Raw genomic sequence first — 25925 nt, forward strand, 5'->3', positions numbered from 1 at the left:
GCGGCGCTTAAATCGTAACTCTCAAGATGGCTTTCCGGTTTAGCGTTGGCTTCGGGACGGCGGTGCTGAGTTGCACACGGTCTCGAGGTTAGCTTCCGTGTTCACAAACACTGGAGCGACACTGTTTCGGCGCTCTGTTCTCGTGACTCTGAGCAGGCGCGGTGCATACCGACATTCGTCCCTCTCCAATCCCCAGGGTTGGGCAAGGTTCGGCTGAAGCCAAAGATAGGCTGGGGTGTCCGATAAGGCGCTGCAGCACTATTTCTTCGAACACAAGCCTTGCGAGGGACTCACGACCGCATTCATCACCCTTACAGAGCCTTTCGGTCCAGCCGCTGTCGCAATGGCTGGTCCAGGTGTTGGTGGGGTCCGGGGATCGCGAAGGTTTGGCGTCCACGACCCACTCGACACGAGCTATCTCATCATCTTGGGTATACCGTTCGGTTGTCCCTTGAGGAGATCTAGTAGGCGGTGTCCCGGAAGCCACCTTCGCCCTTCGCTACGATCCTTCCGTTTACGTTAGTAATCAGAGACGGGGCGGGAGGTTTACCGGGACATTGCTCGGGCGATCATAATACGGCGGTGGACGGGTACCAGGTTTTCAGACTATACAGAATACTCAGCATGGTAAGAACCAGTGTCGCTATTCTTAACCACCAAACTTATTAAGTAAGGAGGTTTATGTCTGTGATCGCGTGGTCTTTTTGTTTTCCGACCGTTGGGGGAAAATATTTCTGACCTCGCGAAAACCATCGTTTATACCCGCTCCCGATCCCTGATCAGATGCTGACCAATCTTGTACCTCCATCCGTCGGTTACTTGCTAGATCGATCTTTCAGATGTTGATGCAAGAAGTATCTTAATCAACATCGGAAGCGGTAAGATCGACCGGTGTACTGAGTCTAGTCCCAAACAAAAATGTTTGGTAGACTCATAACCGGTGCGATCTTACCTTTCCGATGTTGATTATCCCGGACCCCGCCACCCCTACAAGTTTGGTCCGAGTAGGGGATCCCAAGTCGGATAAGGGCGATCATATGGTGTGACGTCACCTTTTGGGTGAGTCCACCGGGGGATCGGGGGGTTTTTGTTATTTATTCATTTATGTGGGACAAAATGACTATTGGTTTTTTCTGCATCTCGGGATCGATGCAAGAAGTATCTTAATCAACATCGGAAAGGTAAGATCGCACCGGTTATGAGTCTACCAAACATTTTTGTTTGGGACTATTTTTTGGATGGAAATTTGATGAGGAATTCAAACATGGCACTGGTTTTTGTGTAGGTTATGGAGGGAAAAGGGTTTTGATTGATTATGTAATAAAAATCATAAAAATTATGTACGACTTTAGAACACCCTGTATCTCAGTTAGGCAACAAAATTCATCATTACAAGTTTGCTTTTTTTGAAAGCCTACAATGTTATTAAGCACATCTAAAAAGGTTTTAGCAGAACAGGTGTTTATGTTAGTAAATAAGAGAGGAACAAAATAGTATACTTTTTGAACCAAAATTCAACTTTTCCACCCTATATGACATTTGTGGCACCCTGCATATTGACCAATTGTTTGTACGTGTGTATTCCTGGTACTCTAAGCTTTACAGTGATATATAATTTTATAGGGTTTTGATGAACAGTTTATGAATTAGATCAGTTTAAGTACAAAAACATTAGGCAATTTTTTAGTATGTAACGCATTTGGCCCCCAATTCATGGCGCACGACCATGATATCCTATGGGACGCTTATAAATCTAGTGTTGCGCCCCCTTTTTTACCAGTGTTATAATATCTTCCAAATATAAATCGCCCCGTGGTGGAGGCATCCAACCGATGCCTTGCCTCGAAAACCATGATGTTTCATTTTTTTATTAAACCGTATAAAAAAACATTTTCCAGTATCTTACATAAAATTTCTTGATTTTGAAATTTTTTCAATTGTTGACCTTCAGGTACAAAGGGGACCGTGCAATTATGAACTGAGTGTATTTTTTCCAATTATTGCAAATTAGTGACAAGTTGCATGATGAAGAATTGATGTCAAGCCTACTTTTATATGTATCCCTTCCAGTATAAAACCTGTGTACAGTGCCAGGTATCCGCCGAGTGAGATCGCCAACCAAGCACCCAGCACGCACAAATCAAAATCCAAGCGAGGAGATTCCTTTGCCGACTTTGATAGCAGTACTAGTGATGTGTGGGAGATCAACGATGATGAGTTACTGGCCATGAGCAGCGCACAGCAAAGGGAGTTAGAAAGAAGGAGCAGTGGTGAATTTGATGAAAGCAGAGGTGGTACAGCTGCTGAAGCACGAAATGTGTCTTATTCAGAGCAAGGTAAAAAATGGTGTTTATTTTAAAATTATTAATCACTTGTTGAGAGAGAAATTGGACTCAGTGTGTTTAATGCATGAACCCTGCAGACGCAAATCAAAATCCAAACAATAGCTCATGAATCGGTGGTCTAATGCTGGTTCGTACTTAAGCTGCTTGCCTGCATCATCATTGCGCTTATGCTTTTCTACAAGGGGAGCGGCATGACTATGAAAGCCAATGTTGCTGCTCAGCACCGCCAAAAGTTGTTTTCTATTCTAATACTTGACTTGAATTCAACACCTAGTGATCTGCCGCTTTGGGCAAAGCGGTGTCCAGAGTGATCGATATATCTGCTTGCTGCTGGTCACCACTAGTGTTTCTATTCTGTTTCTATAAAGCATATACTTGTGCTGAAGTTTGCAACATTTAAAATTGAAAACTTCACGACCATTTTGTGAAAGTTGGCCAAATAAAATGTATCCAAAGCTGTTTTGATGTTGTTTTTTCAGGATCTGTCAAAGACTCATCGCTATTATCAACACAAGGCCTGCCCAATAGGACCCAGGATGGCGTGGAGGCGCCACGCCCAACTACACCCATCAGATCTGCTGCTACCAGCTTCCCACCACAGCAAAGGGAGGTTGGAAAATTAGGCAAATTTTCTGAAGTTCTTAGTCACCCAAATACAGATTTAGGTTTGTATAATAATTATTCTTACTTTTGGTGGATATCAGTGTTTTTGGAGTCTTTGAAAGATGTCATCCTACATTTGTACATGTATGTACTTTTGGTGCAAGTTCTGGGAATTAGTCAAGGTGTAAATTTCTGTGCTGTCTGTCATCAAAGTAACAGGTGTAGTAAGTCAGTTTGTTTGTGGTGAACTGGACGAGTGGGATGATCCCCTTTAACATTTGGAAGACTAGCAGTTCAATAAAAAGGGATATGTGAATCTTTGTAGGGTTTATAAGGAATTTGCATTTAACACTCTCAGCTGGGGTCTTGTGGTTCTTTAGATACAAATAAAAATATCTTGCACCCATTTGGCTTTACCTCATCATCTGCAAGATGCAAATTTATGTTAGGCTTTGGAAGTGATTGGGACCGTTTTGGCATGGATCCAAGGAAATTAAACGGGTAAACTCATATTCAGTATAGCCCCATATGAAATGCTGTTGCAGTTCCCTGTATTAGATTGTCACTCATTTGTACCAAATCAAAATTAAAAGCATTAGTGGTATTGACTTATGCAAAGTTATGCAAAAAACACACGTTGAAGCAATCTTAACTGGTATTTTTCCCAAGGTCATAATCTTAAAATCCTGTCCATAAAAATGAACCAAAATTACACCCAGGATTACTTCAATACTCTACTCTAAACATGTCAGTAACTAAGCAGTTGTCCAACTGACATAACAGCAAAGTGCACTGGCATGGAATAGCTCTAGTATAGAGCCTCTCTGCCATTGCCCAATAGCACAAGTAATTTATATGAGGTCTGACTACTACCATACCACAAGCAATCCAAGTCTCGGCGCTACGCGCCTCTACTGTTTGGACATCGCGATCCGAGGGAACTGACCAAGTTCTAGCATGGAACAGCTTCCTGTACCACATTCACAGGCGGATAATTGGCACCCAGCAAAAGAAATCTGTGGGAATGCGTACAAGATCTTTAAACAGTTGATAATTTCCAAAGAGTAAGTAGAATAGTGTGGAGCAGGATGCTTCTGCTTTTCACACACTTTCTTCAAGGAACAGGGTCTTGTTCCACACTATTCCACTTACTCACAGATTTCTTGTGTTGGATGCCAATTATTGGGCTGTGAATGTGGTCCAGGAATCTGTTCCATTTAAGTGCATTTTACTGTTGTGTCAAAGTGTCTTTTTGAGCCCAGTTTAAAACTATTTTCCCAACATTATTTTTTGTAATCCTTTGTTTGTTTCAGATCAACTAAGAAAGCTTAGCTGGTCGGGTATACCACAACAAGTCAGAGCCATGGCTTGGAAACTTCTTCTAGTAAGTACATGAAGTTATGAAACTTATAAAAGAAATAATATGTATTACACTTCCAACAATGCATTGTTTTCAGCTTCAGTTTTCAGGCTATGCAGTTATGGTAGTTAATTGACTAACAGTTAACAACCCATGTTTAACCAGTGTATTTCCATCGTGTAAGAGCCATGTTGTACAGGGAGCCTGTGCAAAGAAATCAGAGTGTCATTTGATTATTACATGAAGTGATGTAACATGTTGCAGTGAATTCTGGGAAGGGTAAGATTATCTTTAACAACTTTTAATCACAGATTACTGTATTCAGGGTTGTAGCTAACAGAGTTTTAGTGCAGGTTGCAAAATACTGGCCCACCGTTGTATGCGGATACCATTCTATTGGATACTGTAACCTGCCGGAAGCATACAAGTCACTCCATGGTAACATCCAGGCTTGATTTTAAGCAATGGATGTCGGCCCAGTACCGTTTATCTTTTCACTTTCTACATTAGGTTGACATCCTGATTATATTCTTCACTGGAACTTGAACATTTTGTAAACACAACAATGAATGTATTTTTTTCTTGTGATTATGAGTAAGTGTGGCGAATTTTCTGTGACGGTCAGTCTGGCTCAGATCAACCACTGCCCACCGTAGCTACAACCTTGACCGTATTACATAATCAACAGCCATCGCTAATAAGCTACCCCTACAGAATTTTGCACCTAAGGCAAGCCCAAGACTTGAAATTGTCGTAAACCTTATTCCCCCAGCTTACATCTTAATAGAATAGTAATTTATTTGCTATATTTCTGTAATACAGGGTTATTTACCTGCCAACACAGACAGGAGAGAACCGACATTAGAAAGGAAAAGATCAGAGTACGTTGGTTTTGTAGATCAGTACTACGACACGAGGCATGACCCTCAACACCAAGATATGTTCAGACAGGTAAGAATTGGGTTTGTAGATCAGTACTATGACACGAGGCATGACCTTCAACACCAAGATATGTTCAGACAGGTAAGAATTGGGTTTGTAGATCAGTACTATGACACAAGGCATGACCCTCAACACCTAGATATGTTCAGACAGGTAAGAATTGGGTTTGTAGATCAGTACTATGACACGAGGCATGACCCTCAACACCAAGATATGTTCAGACAGGTAAGAATTGGGTTTGTAGATCAGTACTATGACACAAGGCATGACCCTCAACACCAAGATATGTTCAGACAGGTAAGAATTGGGTTTGTAGATCAGTACTCTGACACGAGGCATGACCCTCAACACCAAGATATGTTCAGACAGGTAAGAATTGGGTTTGTAGATCAGTACTACGACACGAGGCATGACCCTCAACACCAAGATATGTTCAGACAGGTAAGAATTGGGTTTGTAGATCAGTAATATGACACGAGGCATGACCCTCAACACCAAGATATGTTCAGACAGGTAAGAATTGGGTTTGTAGATCAGTACTATGACACGAGGCATGACCCTCAACACCAAGATATGTTCAGACAGGTAAGAATTGGGTTTGTAGATCAGTACTATGACACAAGGCATGACCCTCAACACCAAGATATGTTCAGACAGGTAAGAATTGGGTTTGTAGATCAGTACTATGACACAAGGCATGACCCTCAACACCAAGATATGTTCAGACAGGTAAGAATTGGGTTTGTAGATCAGTACTATGACACGAGGCATGACCCTCAACACCAAGATATGTTCAGACAGGTAAGAATTGGGTTTGTAGATCAGTACTACGACACGAGGCATGACCCTCAACACCAAGATATGTTCAGACAGGTAAGAATTGGGTTTGTAGATCAGTAATATGACACGAGGCATGACCCTCAACACCAAGATATGTTCAGACAGGTAAGAATTGGGTTTGTAGATCAGTACTATGACACGAGGCATGACCCTCAACACCAAGATATGTTCAGACAGGTAAGAATTGGGTTTGTAGATCAGTACTATGACATGAGGCATGACCCTCAACACCAAGATATGTTCAGACAGGTAAGAATTGGGTTTGTAGATCAGTACTATGACACGAGGCATGACCCTCAACACCAAGATATGTTCAGACAGGTAAGAATTGGGTTTGTAGATCAGTACTATGACACGAGGCATGACCCTCAACACCAAGATATGTTCAGACAGGTAAGAATTGGGTTTGTAGATCAGTACTACGACACGAGGCATGACCCTCAACACCAAGATATGTTCAGACAGGTAAGAATTGGGTTTGTAGATCAGTAATATGACACGAGGCATGACCCTCAACACCAAGATATGTTCAGACAGGTAAGAATTGGGTTTGTAGATCAGTACTATGACACGAGGCATGACCCTCAACACCAAGATATGTTCAGACAGGTAAGAATTGGGTTTGTAGATCAGTACTATGACACAAGGCATGACCCTCAACACCAAGATATGTTCAGACAGGTAAGAATTGGGTTTGTAGATCAGTACTATGACACGAGGCATGACCCTCAACACCAAGATATGTTCAGACAGGTAAGAATTGGTTTTGTAGATCAGTACTATGACACGAGACATGACCCTCAACACCAAGATATGTTCAGACAGGTAAGAATTGGGTTTGTAGATCAGTACTATGACACGAGACATGACCCTCAACACCAAGATATGTTCAGACAGGTAAGAATTGGTTTTGTAGATCAGTACTATGACACGAGACATGACCCTCAACACCAAGATATGTTCAGACAGGTAAGAATTGGGTTTGTAGATCAGTACTATGACACAAGGCATGACCCTCAACACCAAGATATGTTCAGACAGGTAAGAATTGGGTTTGTAGATCAGTACTATGACACAAGGCATGACCCTCAACACCAAGATATGTTCAGACAGGTAAGAATTGGGTTTGTAGATCAGTACTATGACACGAGGCATGACCCTCAACACCAAGATATGTTCAGACAGGTAAGAATTGGTTTTGTAGATCAGTACTACGACACGAGGCATGACCCTCAACACCAAGATATGTTCAGACAGGTAAGAATTGGGTTTGTAGATCAGTACTATGACATGAGGCATGACCCTCAACACCAAGATATGTTCAGACAGGTAAGAATTGGGTTTGTAGATCAGTACTATGACACAAGGCATGACCCTCAACACCAAGATATGTTCAGACAGGTAAGAATTGGGTTTGTAGATCAGTACTATGACACAAGGCATGACCCTCAACACCAAGATATGTTCAGACAGGTAAGAATTGGGTTTGTAGATCAGTACTATGACATGAGGCATGACCCTCAACACCAAGATATGTTCAGACAGGTAAGCAAGTTGTGGTAATCAGGGTGGTCAACTATCAGTAGCGTAGCCGGGACTTTTTTAGTGCGGTGGGCAAATGGGGGAAAGACAAGGGGGCTAAATTTGAGCGAGGTAAAGCTAGAGGTTTACTTTTTCTGATTGAAGAAAAAAAGGCAGTTTGAGTGCAACTGCTGCAACTTCAGCGCATGAGGACCAATCCCAGGACCAATCGACTTACACCTCTTGTGGAAAAAATTGAGTTAGCTTGAAATTCCCCTGGACAAGGAACTTACTGCTAATTGTCTTGTTGTAACCCGTACTAAACTCGGGGAGCTGATCTTGGTTGCGAATGCTATTTGTGGAGTGTCTAGGGTGTGTGCTCTTGTAGTGCTCAGCAAAGTCCCGGAACTGTTGTTAAATGGTTTATGGAATGATGTGGGGCCGTACTAGTGGTCACTGGTCAGCGACTACCTGTTAAGTGTGCTGAGGCTTGTGGATCAACATCTGGGTGTTGTGCCTGTGAGTAGCACACTATAATTCACTGCGCTTTTTTTTTTTTACTGATGAGAAGCACCAATGTCATTGTGATTGAAACAGTAATATTCTGTGTACATTTGTCTTTCTTACAGATACACATAGATATACCCAGGACCAACCCACTTATACCTCTATTCCAACAACCTGTAGTACAAGAGGTGAGTATAGTATCGATAGTATTGGGCTGTTTCAGTTAAATTCCAAACTCCCCTGTGGAAGATATGACCTACACAAGGGGTGTTGATTTCAAATGGAGTCACCCTGTGTGGAATGATTAAGGTCATGACTTGCATTGGGGGGTGTATGGATTTCAACTGGAATTGCCCAATTGTACCGAACAATATAAAAACCAGGTCCAATAGCTATGGGTGTTGGTGATTGTTTTTTTTTAAGCCATCTGTTACAGCAGACAGAAGTCCTTCAATTTCAGTGGATTTTGACTGTTGTTTAGTTTGTGTTTTCTGCAATACTGTATTGTCTCGAGACATCAGGAAAACACAACACCAAAGCAATGATTAGACTCCGCATTGCCCTCCCGATCATGAGGACCATTTATTAAGCTATTTATGACCATTCAACAATTTTATATTCATATACATAAATATAATTGAGATAAATAATGATAAATAATGATAGATTTCATAATATAATAATAATATAATAATCATAGCACTTTCATAGCAGTTAAGACATAATATAAATAGTTATTTATCTTCCAATAAATATTATTAATAACACAATACAAGAATTATTGGAAAAATGTGTACAACAAGCCAACCATATAGGCTGGACATGCAAGAATTGACTTCTGTATCACATTTAACCAAATTTCATCTTAAGCAAATACAGATACCTCTTTGGATCAAACAGAGGATTGAATTGGAAAACAATATTTAGAACGCAAGTATTAAATAAACAGAAATCTCCAAAAGAAGAAACAATGCCAACTCTATCAATGAATTAAATCTTTAAATCCCTATATAAGCTGGTAATTATTGAAAAGTCAGCCAAAATTTACTATAAAAAAAAAAATTAATAAATGAAATAATCCACTGACAAAAACAATCAAGCCAAAAAGATACTTCAAATAAGCATAACTTACTCTACATAAAGCGTAGTAGAAAGTGGAGACAATCTACAGACAAGTTTCATCAGGTATTGACGAGACTCCATACAAAGCGTAGTAGAAAGTGGAGACAATCTACAGACAAGTTTCATCAGGTATTGACGAGACTCCATACAAAGCGCAGTAGAAAGTGGAGACAATCTACAGACGAGATTCTTCAGGATTTGAAGAAAATCCATAAAAAGCATACATTTCCCTTTAAAAGCGTAGTAGAAAGTGGAGACAATCTACAGACAAGTTTCATCAGGTATTGACGAGACTCCATACAAAGCGTAGTAGAAAGTGGAGACAATCTACAGACGAGTCTCATCAGGTATTGACGAGACTCCATACAAAGCGTAGTAGAAAGTGGAGACAATCTACAGACAAGTTTCATCAGGTATTGACGAGACTCCATACAAAGCGAAGTAGAAAGTGGAGACAATCTACAGACGAGTCTCATCAGGTATTGACGAGATTCCATACAAAGCGCAGTAGAAAGTGGAGACAATCTACAGGCGAGATTCTTCAGGATTTGAAGAAAATCCATAAAAGCATACATTTCCCATTAAAAGCGTAGTAGAAAGTGGAGACAATCTACAGACAAGTTTCATCAGGTATTGACGAGACTCCATACAAAGCGTAGTAGAAAGTGGAGACAATCTACAGACGAGTCTCATCAGGTATTGACGAGACTCCATACAAAGCGTAGTAGAAAGTGGAGACAATCTACAGACGAGTCTCATCAGGTATTGACGAGACTCCATACAAAGCGTAGTAGAAAGTGGAGACAATCTACAGACAAGTTTCATCAGGTATTGACGAGACTCCATACAAAGCGTAGTAGAAAGTGGAGACAATCTACAGACAAGTTTCATCAGGTATTGACGAGACTCCATACAAAGCGTAGTAGAAAGTGGAGACAATCTACAGACGAAGTCTCATCAGGTATTGACGAGACTCCATACAAAGCGTAGTAGAAAGTGGAGACAATCTACAGACAAGTTTCATCAGGTATTGACGAGACTCCATACAAAGCGTAGTAGAAAGTGGAGACAATCTACAGACGAGATTCTTCAGGATTTGAAGAACTCCATACAAAGCATTTATAAAGCCATCACAAAGCTTAGTAGAAAGTGGAGACAATCTACTGAAGAGATTCTTCAGGATTTGAAGAAAACTCCAGACAAAGCGGAGAGTAGCATAATTTGACATACTTTTATTGAAGCATCTTGGACAAATGAGATAACTGAATTACCCTTCCAGCTACTGGGAGGGTGGGTGGATTTTTGGTCCAGCATGATCGGAGGAGCAAATGCAAGTGGCTTACTAAGAAAGGTGTGAACACAACAAAAGAAATGGAATTAAAGCAGAGACCTGATTGGCTGCACCCCACTAAAGTGCCATCAGAATGGCCAAGAATCTGGGATTGTTGCTATAACAACACAACAACTCCTACATCATTCCAATACCATGACCCAAATCAATAGCATAAACTTTCAAGAGGACTTGATATGGCTCAAGTGGAACTGATAGGATAATTGTCCAGACTTGGCTGCACATGAATGCCCAAGTTTCCCTGATGCTGAGACAATCTGGTTTTTAAAAGATTTTCAACTTTGAAAAACGTCATTGTTGATAATACTGCAGAGATACAGAAACCGAGTTTCTCCTACATTCACTTTTATGTTACACAGGGTGTCTCAATTAAAGCACTACTCAACTTTTACCCCTTTTTTCTTAGGTTTGTTTGTATTCAATGATTCAGAATCTACAGCCTGTCTCAAAAAAAATTGTGCAAGTGAAAAGCGCCCTCTTTGGCGATTAGAAAATACCGTTGTGACATGATGCTTACATCAACGTCAAGGGCATAGTCTTAGCTCTTAAATACTGTTTGTTCTGTTCAATTTGCTCTTTTTAATCTCGAGATATGTTTAGTTAAGAACGAAAGGGTAAAATCACAATTGTGCCACTATTACTAGGGAATAGGGCTGTACTTGTAAATCAATGATAGCTGATGTTGATGCGTCTAATGCACTCCTCTTGGGGCTCGTGCATTAGACGCATCAACACCAACTGCGATGCATATTTTGTCTAATTTCATTAATTTGTCAAATTTCGTGAACTTGTTAAAGTTCATTAACCTATAAGTGTGTAATATTTGTTTGTCTTTTAACATGTCTTGAATGACAAAAAGAACAGTATTTACCATGGTAAAATCATTAACATGCACATGTATTTAATTTTACAGCAGAATGTGAAATATTTATTTATCGTTTAATTTGTCGTAAGAGGAAAAAGAGAATCAATATACCTTTATCATGATAAAACATTAAAAACAATTTTGTATTGTTGTGTAATTGATGCATTCTTTAGATTTCATGAAGGAACTCTTGATAAACTTGATGCTATCATTGAGTTACATGTACAGCCCTCTTCCGTAGTAAAAGTGGCACAATTGTGATTTTACCCTGTCGTTGTTAAGTAAGCATATCTCGAGGTTAAAACAAGTAAATTGAACAGACTAAACGGCATTTGAGAGCTAAGGCTATGCCCTTGACGTCGATGTAAGCATTATGTCACAACGGTATTTTCTAATTGCCACAGAGGGCGCTTTTTACTTGCACAATTTTTTTTGAGACAGGCTGTACATGTTCTAAAACTGTTAATAATCGTTGGTATTGTTTGCAGGAAAAAGTGTCAAATTAGGAATCTTATGTTGTTGAGATGACAATTTAGGCAAAATAAGTCCAAATCAAGCTTATCGGCAAAATTGATATCTACCACTTGTGTATTGAGTTCATTTTGTTTATTTCAGAAATGTACTGTTCAAGCATATGTAAACTTTATTGGACACCCTGTATTTAAGAAACTTCTATGGAACCATGGATGTTGATTGACTGTTTTTAATAGGGTATATTGCTGATCCATTGATTATCCTTTTCTGGTGCATTGTGGGATATAAAAGGGGGCAAATCGATCGCTAATTTGCTCCCTTTTCTATCCCACAATGCACCAGAAAAGGATAATTAATGGATCAGCAATATACCCTATGTAACACTTTTTAAAAATTTCAATTTGAATTTCAGATATTTGAAAGAATTTTATACATCTGGGCAGTGCGTCATCCTGCCAGTGGGTACGTCCAGGGAATCAATGATTTAGTCACTCCGTTCTTTGTAGTATTTTTATCAGAACAAGTAGGTAAGTATGAGAACTACATGCCGATTGGCCAAAAAGAAGTTATCATTATCAATTGGCCCAATCAGCAACAAGGTTAGAACAATTTCACCACCCAAAAAATTGGGGTGAATTATTTGCAAAGCTGCATTCTGATTGGTGATTAAAGTGAAAAAATGATGTAATTGACCAATCAAAGGCAATGTTAGATGGTGGGTACGTCCAGGGAATCAATGATTTAGTCACTCCGTTCTTTGTAGTATTTTTATCAGAACAAGTAGGTAAGTAGAGAACTACATGCCGATTGGCCAAAAAGAAGTTATCATTATCAATTGGCCCAATCAGCAACAAGGTTAGAACAATTTCACCACCCAAAAATTGGGGTGAATTATTTGCAAAGCTGCATTCTGATTGGTGATTAAAGTGAAAAAATTATGTAATTGACCAATCAAAGGCAATGTTAGATCGACAGGTAATGCTTAGGAGGTTAACCCTAACACTGCCCATGGTTTTTTTTTTTCAGAAGGCAAAGAAGGAACAAAAAACTAAATTTGGTCATAATTGAATTGATAGGAAAGAAGATGGATTTCATCAATCATGATTTATAATACTGAAAGAAGACCCCCATTGGATAGAATGGATGGGCCAAGAATCAGGGATGTAAGTCTTCTGGAAATGATGCCATGAAATTTAAGAAAAAATATTCTGGAAATATTCTGAAAAAAAAAATCCATTTCCGGAATTGGATGATGAAATTTTATAAGAATGCAAGGTATTTCAGCCTCATAAAAAACAAATAAAGGGGGTGATCGATAGCCCTTTCACCCTGCCATGACGTGTTTCCCTGGACTAGCTCCCATAAATGTTGAATAAATATTGCACACAAGCACTTTGTCACCTTTGCAAGGACCAAGGCAATTTTCAGGAGCAGTCTCTGTTTGTTCTTGTGAAATAATTGAGCCAGCTGACATTCCCCTGGGCAAGGAAGTAACTACTTATTGTTTGAATTACGAGAACTGTGATGGTTTGTTGTGCTGCAAGTTCCTGATGCTTAATGTATTTATTGCTTGTTTTGGGTCACAGAGGTCAGAAAATTTCATGTAAAGTGTACTGACTGCCTCTATGAAGTGCACTATAGATGAGTTGACTTCTGACGTCAATGCCTGGCAGTATGCGCACGCATCATCACAATTTCCAGTGTTTTTTGCCTGGCAGTATGCGCACGGATCATATTTTGTTCAGGGCCTGTGTTTTTAAAACTCCCACAACATCACAATAAGGCTATTGAAAAGTGTAGTGGTTGCATGCGGTTTAACCAAGCATATCGATATACCAGTCCCTTGCCTTTGTTGATAAACATTGAGGACAACTCATCTATAGACCACTTGGCATGTGGCGTCATTGCCCGGCAGTATCGCGCAGCATTATGGCAATTTCCATTGTTCGTTGCCCTGCAGTGTGCGTACGCATCGTAGTCTGCTGAGGGCACGTGCATTTTAAATCGCCCGTCACATTTCATATAGTACAGGAAAGCCATTGAATAGTGTAGCGGCTCATTCGAGCATATCGATAGACGAGTCCCTCGCCTTTGTTGATAAACAGTGATGTCAAGTGGTCTATAGATCACTGATAATTTACTTTGATGCTTTGAATGTTTACAGGTGATAATGTAGATGTTACAGAGGATTTTGATGTAAGCACACTACCCAAGGAAAGCATACGAGTAATGGAAGCAGATACGTTCTGGTGTATGAGTAAATTACTAGACGGTATACAAGATAACTATACATTTGCACAGCCAGGGATACAGTTAAAAGTCAATCAACTCAAAGAACTTATTCAAAGAATAGACAGTAAGTATGAGTAAATTACTAGACGGTATACAAGATAACTATACATTTGCACAGCCAGGGATACAGTTAAAAGTCAATCAACTCAAAGAACTTATTCAAAGAATAGACAGTAAGTATGAGTAAATTACTAGGTGGTATACAAGATAACTATACATTTGCACAGCCAGGGATACAGTTAAAAGTCAATCAACTCAAAGAACTTATTCAAAGAATAGACAGTAAGTATGAGTAAATTACTAGACGGTATACAAGATAACTATACATTTGCACAGCCAGGGATACAGTTAAAAGTCAATCAACTCAAAGAACTTATTCAAAGAATAGACAGTAAGTATGAGTAAATTACTAGACGGTATACAAGATAACTATACATTTGCACAGCCAGGGATACAGTTAAAAGTCAATCAACTCAAAGAACTTATTCAAAGAATAGACAGTAAGTATGAGTAAATTACTAGGTGGTATACAAGATAACTATACATTTGCACAGCCAGGGATACAGTTAAAAGTCAATCAACTCAAAGAACTTATTCAAAGAATAGACAGTAAGTATGAGTAAATTACTAGACGGTATACAAGATAACTATACATTTGCACAGCCAGGGATACAGTTAAAAGTCAATCAACTCAAAGAACTTATTCAAAGAATAGACAGTAAGTATGAGTAAATTACTAGACGGTATACAAGATAACTATACATTTGCACAGCCAGGGATACAGTTAAAAGTCAATCAACTCAAAGAACTTATTCAAAGAATAGACAGTAAGTATGAGTAAATTACTAGCGGTATACAAGATAACTATACATTTGCACAGCCAGGGATACAGTTAAAAGTCAATCAACTCAAAGAACTTATTCAAAGAATAGACAGTAAGTATGAGTAAATTACTAGGTGGTATACAAGATATACGGTCCACAACTGATAAGTTCTCCCCTAATACTTTTTAGAATAAGTCAAAAAATATTTTATGAAATGTAAAAAGGTAAAAAGATATGTATAGCCCTATTTGCTTGACACATGTGGACCAATTTATAGCGTCACACGTCATTGCGTTCAGTCACAATGGTTAATTGTGTCAGAAAAGAGGCCATTTTAAAAGTTGCACCTAAGTCCATAACAGTCAGGTTTTCTTTAACAAACATATGAATAGACCTGGCCTACTGTATTGTTTGAGAGCTGACTCCTATGGACTCAGATGCAACTTTTAGCACTGTTTAAAACGGTCTCTTTTTTTACATAAACCATTGTGACTGAACGCAATGACGCTTGACACATGTGGACCAATTTATAGCGTCACACGTCATTGCGTTCAGTCACAATGGTTAATTGTGTCAGAAAAGAGGCCATTTTAAAAGTTGCACCTAAGTCCATAACAGTCAGGTTTTCTTTAACAAACATATGAATAGACCTGGCCTACTGTATTGTTTGAGAGCTGACTCCTATGGACTCAGATGCAACTTTTAGCACTGTTTAAAACGGTCTCTTTTTTTACATAAACCATTGTGACTGAACGCAATGACGCTTTTTAAACATTTGCATTTTGTAAAATAATTTTCGATTTATTTAAAAAAGTATTTAGGGGGAACTTATAAGTTGTGGACCCTATAGTTATACACTTGAACAGCTCTGAATTTTACAGTATACATAGCAAACCAAGGTGTATTTGGCTGTCAAACACACATCTTTGTAATTATTGTGACCCGCAAGCAAATATAATTGTACCCCTGGTTTATATACTGTTGTCTGCTACATAGGACATTACCACATCCTACAGCTTGATTGCTTGTGTGACAATACTCTATATATTGGTAGTGACGTACGTCAATGTTTTCTTTTGTGGCGGTGCTGCAAACGTGCCGATAAAGCGATCTCGTATACGTGCATGTACGCTTTGTGCGATTAACTTCATGTGCACGATTTGATACTGCAGTCAGTGAAATACGCACATTTGTCACTATCGAACTTGAGATGAACCGAATTATAGTGTTTAAAACAAGCAATTGTAGACTGCTACTGTTTGGGCAAATTTTGAAACGGCAATCATTATCTACGCTTTTCGCCATGTTGCCATTTGCGTACTGCTCTCCAGGCTGTTCTGTCTGTGGTCAATGTCGGAGTCTGTTTGTTTACCTCTCTTTGCATTTGCGCCACCCATGTTGGTTTTGGTCGCCCAACAAGGCGTCTAGTTTTCCGTTGGTGTGTAACCCAGCTTTAATTTTTGCTTCTTTTTGTAACAGAAACTTTAGCCAATCATCTAGTAAGTCATCAAGTCGAGTACCTCCAGTTTGCCTTCCGGTGGATGAACAACTTATTAATGAGAGAACTACCACTTAAGGGAACTATACGATTATGGGACACATATATGGTAAGAATGAAGCAGCCCTAGGCTCTAGCTCTAGATGATATAGCTATACCGTACACCTTCGCCTGATGGCGCTTTGGGCTCCCTTGACATAACTGGAATTCTAGACACTAAAAGTGCCCTCTCATAAAAATCCCACTAGCAAATAAGGGCACATACCCTTAATTCTTGTTGGGATTTTTAAAGGAGGGAGCTCTCTATTTGTACATGAAATTTTACCCAATGCAAAGGAGCCCAGGTGTGCCATTAGGCGAACGTTTACGGTATAACAGAAACCAAAGAAGGTTGAGACTCCAGGTTATCAGAGACTTTTGGCTTTTCAATAGATGAACAAGCCAGGGCTCTTTATACTGAAATGTGAGCAAAATCCCTGCTCTTTCCGGCAGACAATTTGTTTTTATTGCTGACATGAGTACATCCTGGGTGATATAAATACAGGACGGACAGTGTGCCTAATGTTGAGACCATGATGCCTTTAGATCCAATATCCTTATAATGCAGATGGTTCTAATTAAAGAAATAAATTTGTGCCTATTTTGTTTTATTAGCATCATTTCAGTTCAAGATGGCATCCAAAATGGCCGCCAGAATAGGCTATTTCCATTGAAATATGCACTCAGCTGATGGTATAATGTAGTTGTACTAAAGTTTTGAAAATGTGTCATCTCTGTATCTTCTTCCTTGTAGAGTGAGCCAGAAGGCTTTGCTATATTCCACCTCTATGTCTGTGCAGCATTCCTACAAAAGTTCTCATCGGAAGTAAAGAGAGAAAGAGATTTTCAGGTAAGCGTATCTATCATCCCCCTTCACCATATCTTTTAAAGTTGAGCCTTTAATCATCGTATCTGCAATTTTGAATGGACACATGTTTATGTGTTTGAAGGGATTTTAGGGAGCGCCCCAAAATATTGATGACACCCTATGAAGGCAACTAGTTTTGGTAGGGAGGGAGCATATGTGACGTGTCATGTCAAAAGGAGACACTTTTGGGCAGGTTATCAATTTTGAGTTTTTTACATATCTTAAATACAGAGATATTTTGCTCCACGCCGTTTTCCCCATTGAAATCGGACATCCCTAAGCGAAGATATTGAGTTAAGTAAGTTATGGTATTATAAAATTGGAAATTGAGATATCGGCCTTTAAAAAATATTTTTGACAATGTTGAGAGTAGGAATTACCTTGAAAAATGTCTCAAAAAATACAAGATGCCAGTCATATTCTGGTCTGAAACTATCAGACTATATTTCTAACATTAATAACATCACAAATTTGCAACAAACCCAAATTGTGAAAAAATCACCCCGGGCAGATTTTTGGCTATTTCTCCATTTATGATCCTGCCCAAAAGTGTCTCCTTTTGACATGACACGTCACATATATAGTATATAAGGGAGGGGTTAATAATGTAGATTATGTTTCTCCTATGTCTTTAATGTTATTTTGACCCACTTTTAGCTATGAAACAAAACTACAGCTAAATTAAGTATTTCTTGGCCAAACTAGAACACTGTGAACGCTAGTGACTCCGCGATAAACACACACACACATAGCGTGGTACAGAAGAAAGCATACACGCGCCTTACATTGCGTACAACCTTATTACGCTACATGGTCGCAATGCGCATGTTCCAGTTTGGCCAAGAAATACTTAATTTATCTGTAGTTATGTTTATAGGACCTCATCAATTTTTTGGGCTGTTCCCTAACAAGTGATTACGGGCATAGATGTAAACCATATTTGTTTCCAACTTCTACTGAACAATGCCTATTATTCCATTTTCACCCTGATGTGGTAGTGACATCATTGTGCATAACATTGGGTGCAGCTTCAAATTGCTAGAATTTGTTCAAAGCGCTGGCGTACACACACACACACTTTAAAATGCCGCATAGATGCGAACAAAACAATTGTCTCAATGCATTGACATCAGGGTTATAGCTAGACCAAGTTGAGTGCCTGCTAATTTTACTATCCAATTAGAACAATGGGCCACAATCGTTTCCGGGATTGGGGAATAGAGGCCGTCAGCGTGGCGTCATATGCCGCCATCTTGTGGGTACACGCCACGATGGTCGTTCGATCTCCATGCGTGATGACGCGTGATAACAGCTAGCAGCTGCGTGAGCAAGCTGCGCCCTGCTGTAGTGTCCGGACGCATGAACACGCGTAGCATTTGTACCCACAAGATGGCGAAAGGCTGACGGCCTCTATAGGATAGTGGGTGTACCCCCAAAATTTTGGATTTTTACTCTTTTTTTATGATGAATAAATCATTTTTACTCTTTTTTATGATGAATAAATCATTTGTGGAAAAAAAATATTAAAAAAAATTATAACTATACCGTGTGTCATAAGTCTGTTCCTCCCCCATAGGAAAACAATTTTACCATGCTTTAAATTAAACTTACACAATTAATTTGATATTAATTTGTTACTGGTTATTGTTTTGGATTAATATAAATGTCACTTAGCAATTTATTTGAAGTTGTTGTCTTTCTATGGTCGATAACCTCCAAAAGTCTGCAAACCGCGGTTATTATTGTTTTTCCATTGAAAATCAAGGTTTGCAGACCTTTAAATCTGCCATAACATACAAAATTAGCTCTAAAATTCTAGAACAACGGCCGACATATTTTTTTCGCTGCACTGAGCCTTAAGGTTCATTGCAGCTAGTAGCACAAAGGCAATTAAACAGAGGGGGTACTTCCATATTGAGATTAGCTCCTGGAGAAGTCGGAATATAGGGCGGAACGGACTTTCGACACACGGTATATAACCCTGATTGACATCTGCCACATCAGAGTGAAAAATGGGATAACAAAAAAATTTGGGTAAATGAGAGCCACCCTCAAAAGGCTATTATTGATGTTACTCATTGCTATTGGCATTCTAAAAATCTGTCCTTAAAGGGACCATTGAAAGAAAAACATATTTGGTATCAAAATAAAGCTAATAACATATAGAATCCATTTCTAAAATGATAAACGCAATTTTCCTTTATTTTACCCCCCAAATCAGCAAATAAAGACAAAGCGCCCAATGTCGCGTCGTTCCGCCCAATTCATATGTGCAGAGACACGTGGCAACCCCTGTGACGTCAAAGTGGTTATCCTTTCCGCTGCATGGCAACACTGCATAGTCCAGACTTAGTCCTAAACCAACGCATGAACGTGTTTACAGCAATGAATTTTTATGTGCCTTTTAAGCTCTTTTAGGCCTAACAAGTATATTAAAAAGGATATTATAATATAAATTACAAAGCTACAATGACTTCTATGATAGGCCTATATATAAATTCTAGCTAGGCCTACAAAACTGGGCAACAACGGGGAAACATAAGTAAGTTAGGCCTAGGCCTTCATATGATATTGACAAAGTCAAAGCTGTCAGTGCTAGCTGCTCGGCGTTTGCAAGAGAGTATCATTTGTTTTGACTGAGGCATTCTGATATAGCAACTCTTTATTTATATTTCCTCCGAAATATCTGGTGAGGATAGGAAAGAGAAGGCAATGATGTTTCGGGCTAGCCCATGACATGCAACCTAATTTCTTTAGGCCTTAGCCTACCTCCCGGGCGTGCGGCCTAGGTTAGGCCGTATAAAATTAATAATTTGGTTCTCGTCCAGAGGCTTTTCATGAATTGATGAGGGAGGGAAGTGGTTTTTTTTTCAGTGTAAAATCAGCATTGTCTGTAGTTTTCGGTCTTTTCCATCAGTGCTCGAGCAAACGATGAGGCACTTTTTTTTTTTCAAATGTGATATTCTGAGGGATAAAACCCCTAGAGTACCACAAAAAGACTTGGAAGTGGTCCTTGTTCTCTAATAAACTTATTTATAGGCCTATGTATGAAAAATTCATAAATCATTCCAAATAATTGAAAAATCTAAAAAAAAAAAAAAATCTGACAAATCCCAGAAATTGAGGAGGGAGGGGACGAGAACTAAAACATTAATTTTATACGGCCTTAACCGCCAGGCCTAAAACGCATAAGCCGATCCTGACTCAAGTTTGGAAGCTGAATTGCAGTGATTAAAGTGTGTTGCTTGTTTCTAAGCGGTCGCTCCGTGTAGAGACACACTTATGGTACCAGGGTCAAAACAAAAGTCAGGCTCGGAGAGCGAGTTGGCGTGGTTGTTTCCTCGCCTTGCACCACTACTGAGGTCCCGGGTTCAACTTCAAGCCCCTGGCCGCGACCCAAAGACTCATGTGAACTTGGTTTATCTCGATCCCGCAGGTTTTCTTCGGGATCTCAAGTTTCCTCCTGCTTCTCAAAAATCGGTGATTAGTTGAAAAAAAAAAAAAAACTTCCTTCACCTAATGAAATTTGGGGAGCTGAAAAGATAATTGGTGGATTTTACAATCCAAGTGCGGCTAGATTTGCGACAGGTTCGGCAGCATCCAGCCTAGATGATGCGATCTGATTGTGATAAGTACCATGGCAGCGAAATTACAGCGCTTTGAACCCTCCGAGATCTGGGAAAAGGCGTTTTTTATATAAAAGCGAAATTTATTTTTATTTATTTTTAAAATGAGAAACAAATTTGAAGATAAAGAACCACGAGAGGAACATATAAAGGCCACTCCAAACAATCATATGAACAATATTTATTGTCAGCCTTTAGTTTACGTTATGGAAATGCTTATAGGCCTAATCCAATCTCAACTCCCACTGATACTTGAAAGTGCAAAGTGTCAGAGCGTTTTATCAAAGGTAGGCCTATACAGTTACAAAGTTTATGTTGATTGGGTAAATCTTGTAAAATACAGCGCGCCTGGCTGGATATTTCATTTTTAGAAATGACTGACATCAATTTCGCATAGCCTAGGCCTACCCCGGTCCTAACCATCCATGGATTAAAATAAGTGTAGGCCTATAATATTTCTCATTTGATGTTTGTAGCATATAGGCTTTTTGAAGGCCTATATATGTTTATAGGCGCTCCTCGTAATTTATTTCAAGAACAGCTTGCATGTCATGTTCTTCTGAACCAACTTCTTCATCTGCCGTTCAGCTACTGCCCCAGTGCCAATGGCTCAAATAATATTGGCAAGTCTCCCACATGGTAGGCCTATAGGGGAATAAATTTGCAAAATAAAAGGGCCTAGGCCTACTTTGCATTGTTTGGGGTATGAAAATAAGCATTTTGGAAAAAATAATCATCTCTTGAATATTTTTTAAGGTAGGTCCTACGGAAAAATACATAGGCCTATAATAATACCCATGGGAGGTGCTCGCACCGGCACATCATCTGCAATTTATGTGTTGCGACAAGGCCTATAGGCATACTCATAATTAGTTTCATGGTTTTATATATGCCATGTAGGGCCTACATAAAGTCATCGGAATCATGGACATGTTGACCGGGGGGTCGAATTTATGAATAAGTAAAATAGGAAGCTGCATGCTTGATGATGATTTAAAAAACCCAATTGATCGTCCCCGCCCGCTTCCTTTCGCATAGCATTGCAATTGAGGGAGTCTGAAATGTTTAATGCTATTTTCTTTATAAGGGAAAACTTCTTTTTTCAAATGTTTCAAAAGTTCATAATATTGTCAACAGTTTAGATTTGCTTCTGTCCAATAAGCATTTCAATTTAGAGGCTTTGTTTTAATCATCCTCTCAGAGAACCATCAAATAACAAGAGCCTCGATCCTATCATCCTCCTCTACAATTTACAAATTACACAACTAGTAATAATGTCCGGGAATAATACATAGGCCTAAATGATCCATTTGCATTGTAAAAAATAACTAATAAATGATAAATAAAAAGGCCCTCCACTTCCTCTTTTTGATAACATGTGGACAATCAACTGGAATTTTGTTTTTACTTGACCTTTAAATAATTATAAGTGGTTGTATTACCATGATTTTTGCATTTGATATTTAGATCGCGATCGCTGTTGTCATATTATCCCGGCAAAAATGTCAACGCAACACAAAACGCGTAACCACAATGACGTCATCAGGAAAGCCCAATTTTCTACTTTTGATAAATGACGCGCGATGTAGCGTCGGAAGGGGGTAAATTGAGTACGTTGTTTTCATTGTATTTTTATTTCTAAAATAGTTAGTTCTTCAATTGTTTTAGATATTGATTCTATATTTTATGGGCTTTATTTTGATACCAAATCATATTTTCTTTCAATGGTCCCTTTAAGGGCTGGGGTATGAACGTTTGGACAGTATTTATTTTGGGACATCAGAGCACATCAGACATATCGAATTGCACTCTGAATACGAAGAATGTCATTCTGATATCAAATAATTTTGATTTTTTGAAATTCACAATTTAATACACATTCTATGGCAAATCATTAAAATTTATATTTTTGATATTTAACAGTACTTGAAGTAAACTTTATAAATCTGATGATTTATACTTAAAGTGTATGTAGGTGGGATGAAAAGCCGACGATCAATTGAAAATTTTCAATTGACCGTCGGCTTTTCCTTCCTACTACACACACTTTAAGAATATATCATTAGATTTATATAATTTACCGAGGACTATTATATATCAAAAATTTGAAAAATATCAAATTTTTATAATTTGTCATAAAATTTGTATTATATTGTGATTTTCAAAAAATGAAAATTATTTGATATCAGAAAGACATGCTTCAGTATTCAGAATGCAATTTGATAGGTCTGAGGTGCTCTCATGTCCCACAAAAAATACTGTCGAAACCCAATAAACGCTCATTTTAGATCCCTTAATTGATCATGTGGTTATTTGTTCTCTTTTGTCTGCTCAGGGCATAATGCTATTTCTTCAAAATCTCCCCACTGCCCATTGGAGCAACGATGACATCAGCCTACTCCTAGCGGAAGCCTACCGACTCAAGTACATGTTTGCAGACGCTCCACGACACTTCAATCAGCAGGTCAAACGGTGATGAGAGGTCATCGGTCATGGAGTTATTATGCACATGTTGCCTTTGCACACATGGATGGACTTGTGATCAAGCAGCAAACTTTAGGGAGAATATTTGCTTCCTCACACATGTAGGATGTGGAAACATTGCCATATTCTCCCAACACTGTGTGAGTGGTAGGGAGAATTTCGCTTCCTTACGCATGTAGGGTAATAAAGTATGACCAATATTCTCCAAACATTCCAGCAGGGATGACTCCAGTCAAATAATATGTCGTGATATAGGCTTCAGGCTCTATTGATTTGGTTCATGTTACAATATGCCAAACAGGCATATTAATTGATCGTGCCGGAGAAAAGCAGGCAGTGGCAGGAACATCAAGGTTGACCGAAATTGCCCATATTTGGTGTAGTAGGGGTGTTTGATGAAACATTCTCACTGAAACTTTTTCAGGATTCTGACCCCCCTTGTTAAGGGTTTATAGCCCTTATTTGTTTTGGTACAATCTACCCCTTAAAAATGGATGAATTTTTCCTGAATTTAGGACAATTTTGTATTCTCATTTTTTCACAAGTGGTTGAAGTTATTTAGGTAAATTAAGTATGTGTAGGAAACACCTACCTCGGGCATTACAGGGAACAATTGACATTCAACCAACCCCTATCATTTGGCTCTGGGGGTGTCTAAACATACCCCCCACAAAATGACTTAAAAAATTGAAATTTTAGTCGATGAATTCAAATGCAAATATAAAAATATACATCAAAATTTTGAATTTTTTTTTGTGTCATTAGAGTGACCCAACATGTGGCTGTGGGAAACAAATTAGAATATCTTGGGGCGGTGTTGCATTTTTCAGAAAATACAGTGTTTCTATATGGTATTTAAGCAATATTACAAAGCTGAAAATATTGTAATATTAATGAAATACGTGATTATTTCAACTACATACTTTATTTAGAGCTGGTTATTAAGTTGAGTAAGGTTTTAAACTTTAATAACATAGATAACAAAAGCAAAATGTTACTAAAATTCAAGTGTTTCTAGATTTTATTCGACCTAAAATGAGAAAAACCTAAAATACTTGGTCAAACACTCAGGAATTTTAAAGTTTTTAAAGAACAGGTTGATTGAACAAACCGTTTATGAACAGATTCAAACAAAAGTAATAAATCAACAATTATTTGGTAAGCAGCACTCCCTTAGGATTTAAATCATGATCATACAACATTATTTAGCATTAACATATAAATATGAGTTATTATAGACCTAGCAATTCAGTTTTTTATTAGTGCATAATCATGATGACACTTACCGTTCTTTTCGACGCCTAATTGTACTAGCTGAGGACAGGCAAGTGTCAAAATGATATTCAAGCTTACATAAGAAATTGTATGGAACTGAAAGTGCATTTATGTTTACATTGCTTTGAGGAATCACTACAATAAGATCCATGTTTTTTTCACACTGCTTTTGGAAATGTTGATAACGATCAGAGCCTTCTCAACTTGTCACACCGTATACCATGCCCTTATTTGCTTTGCTTTGAACGATTGTAATATTATACAATATAATTGTAATACAAAAATTATTACCTCATTATACCTCATTCATTCTAGTGAACATTATAGTTAACAAATAATAATTCAAGCAACCCCTATCATTTGTCCTCCCTCAGAACTTCTTTAAAATTTTCATTAAATTAATTCACAAGCATATAGAATATGCATCCAAATTTTGTTTTGTTTTCATCTTCCTCCAAATGAACCAACCTTACGCTGTAGGCCTAGACTGTGGGAAACAAATCAGATTATCTTTGGACAGTGTTGCTTGGTTTAATTAGAAAATTCAGTGTTTCTATATGGTATTTTAGCAAGATCACGAAACTGAAAATCTCCGTTAAAGAAGCACATGTCTTTTAAGGCATTTCTTCATTATAAAGTTGACTAAAGTTACCTAGCTGATAATAAATGGAAAAATATTAAACCTTTAAAATGGAGATATTTCTATATCTTATTCCCTCCAAAATGAGTAAAACTAAATTATCGTATTTTAATCAAATACTGAAGACTATTAAAGAACATTTGATTAAACCATCAAAAAGCTGAAATATATCGTGTGTCTTTCATGCATAATGCCATGTTGCACGTATACTAAAATCAAATGAGCATGTATGCCAGAATCTTATGTATGCAAGAATAGTATCATAAGAATAAATATTCTTATGTAGATTTTGAGGTTCATTTGCTTCAGCAACAAGTGTCAACATTATTTTCGAGTTGACTTGACATCTGAAGATCTTGTTTGGAGCTGAAAGTGTAAAGTTACATTCCTCTAAGCCATCTACAAATTGTCACAAAGTAGATTGGCTGTGCACTTATTTGCTTTGTTTT

At 38.4% G+C, this 25925-nt stretch overlaps 1 protein-coding gene across 1 annotated transcript in view; it reads left to right on the top strand.

The window, feature by feature from the left end:
* The window catches only part of LOC140139755 (TBC1 domain family member 22B-like), a 39627-nt gene extending 15761 nt beyond the window's left edge, over window positions 1–23866 (top strand). The window contains exons 2-11 of the mRNA XM_072161462.1: window positions 2071–2336; window positions 2825–3010; window positions 4262–4332; window positions 5131–5259; window positions 8241–8306; window positions 12343–12457; window positions 14095–14286; window positions 16526–16653; window positions 17338–17433; window positions 23413–23866. Of these exons, the coding sequence (XP_072017563.1) occupies window positions 2071–2336; window positions 2825–3010; window positions 4262–4332; window positions 5131–5259; window positions 8241–8306; window positions 12343–12457; window positions 14095–14286; window positions 16526–16653; window positions 17338–17433; window positions 23413–23553 (1390 nt within the window). The 3' untranslated portion in view covers window positions 23554–23866. The remainder of the gene's footprint in view (window positions 1–2070; window positions 2337–2824; window positions 3011–4261; window positions 4333–5130; window positions 5260–8240; window positions 8307–12342; window positions 12458–14094; window positions 14287–16525; window positions 16654–17337; window positions 17434–23412) is intronic.
* Window positions 23867–25925: the final 2059 nt, after the last annotated feature.

The sequence above is a fragment of the Amphiura filiformis genome, chromosome 18 (genome assembly GCF_039555335.1).
Source record: "Amphiura filiformis chromosome 18, Afil_fr2py, whole genome shotgun sequence".
In the NCBI taxonomy this organism is placed as follows: Eukaryota; Metazoa; Echinodermata; class Ophiuroidea; order Amphilepidida; family Amphiuridae; genus Amphiura; species Amphiura filiformis.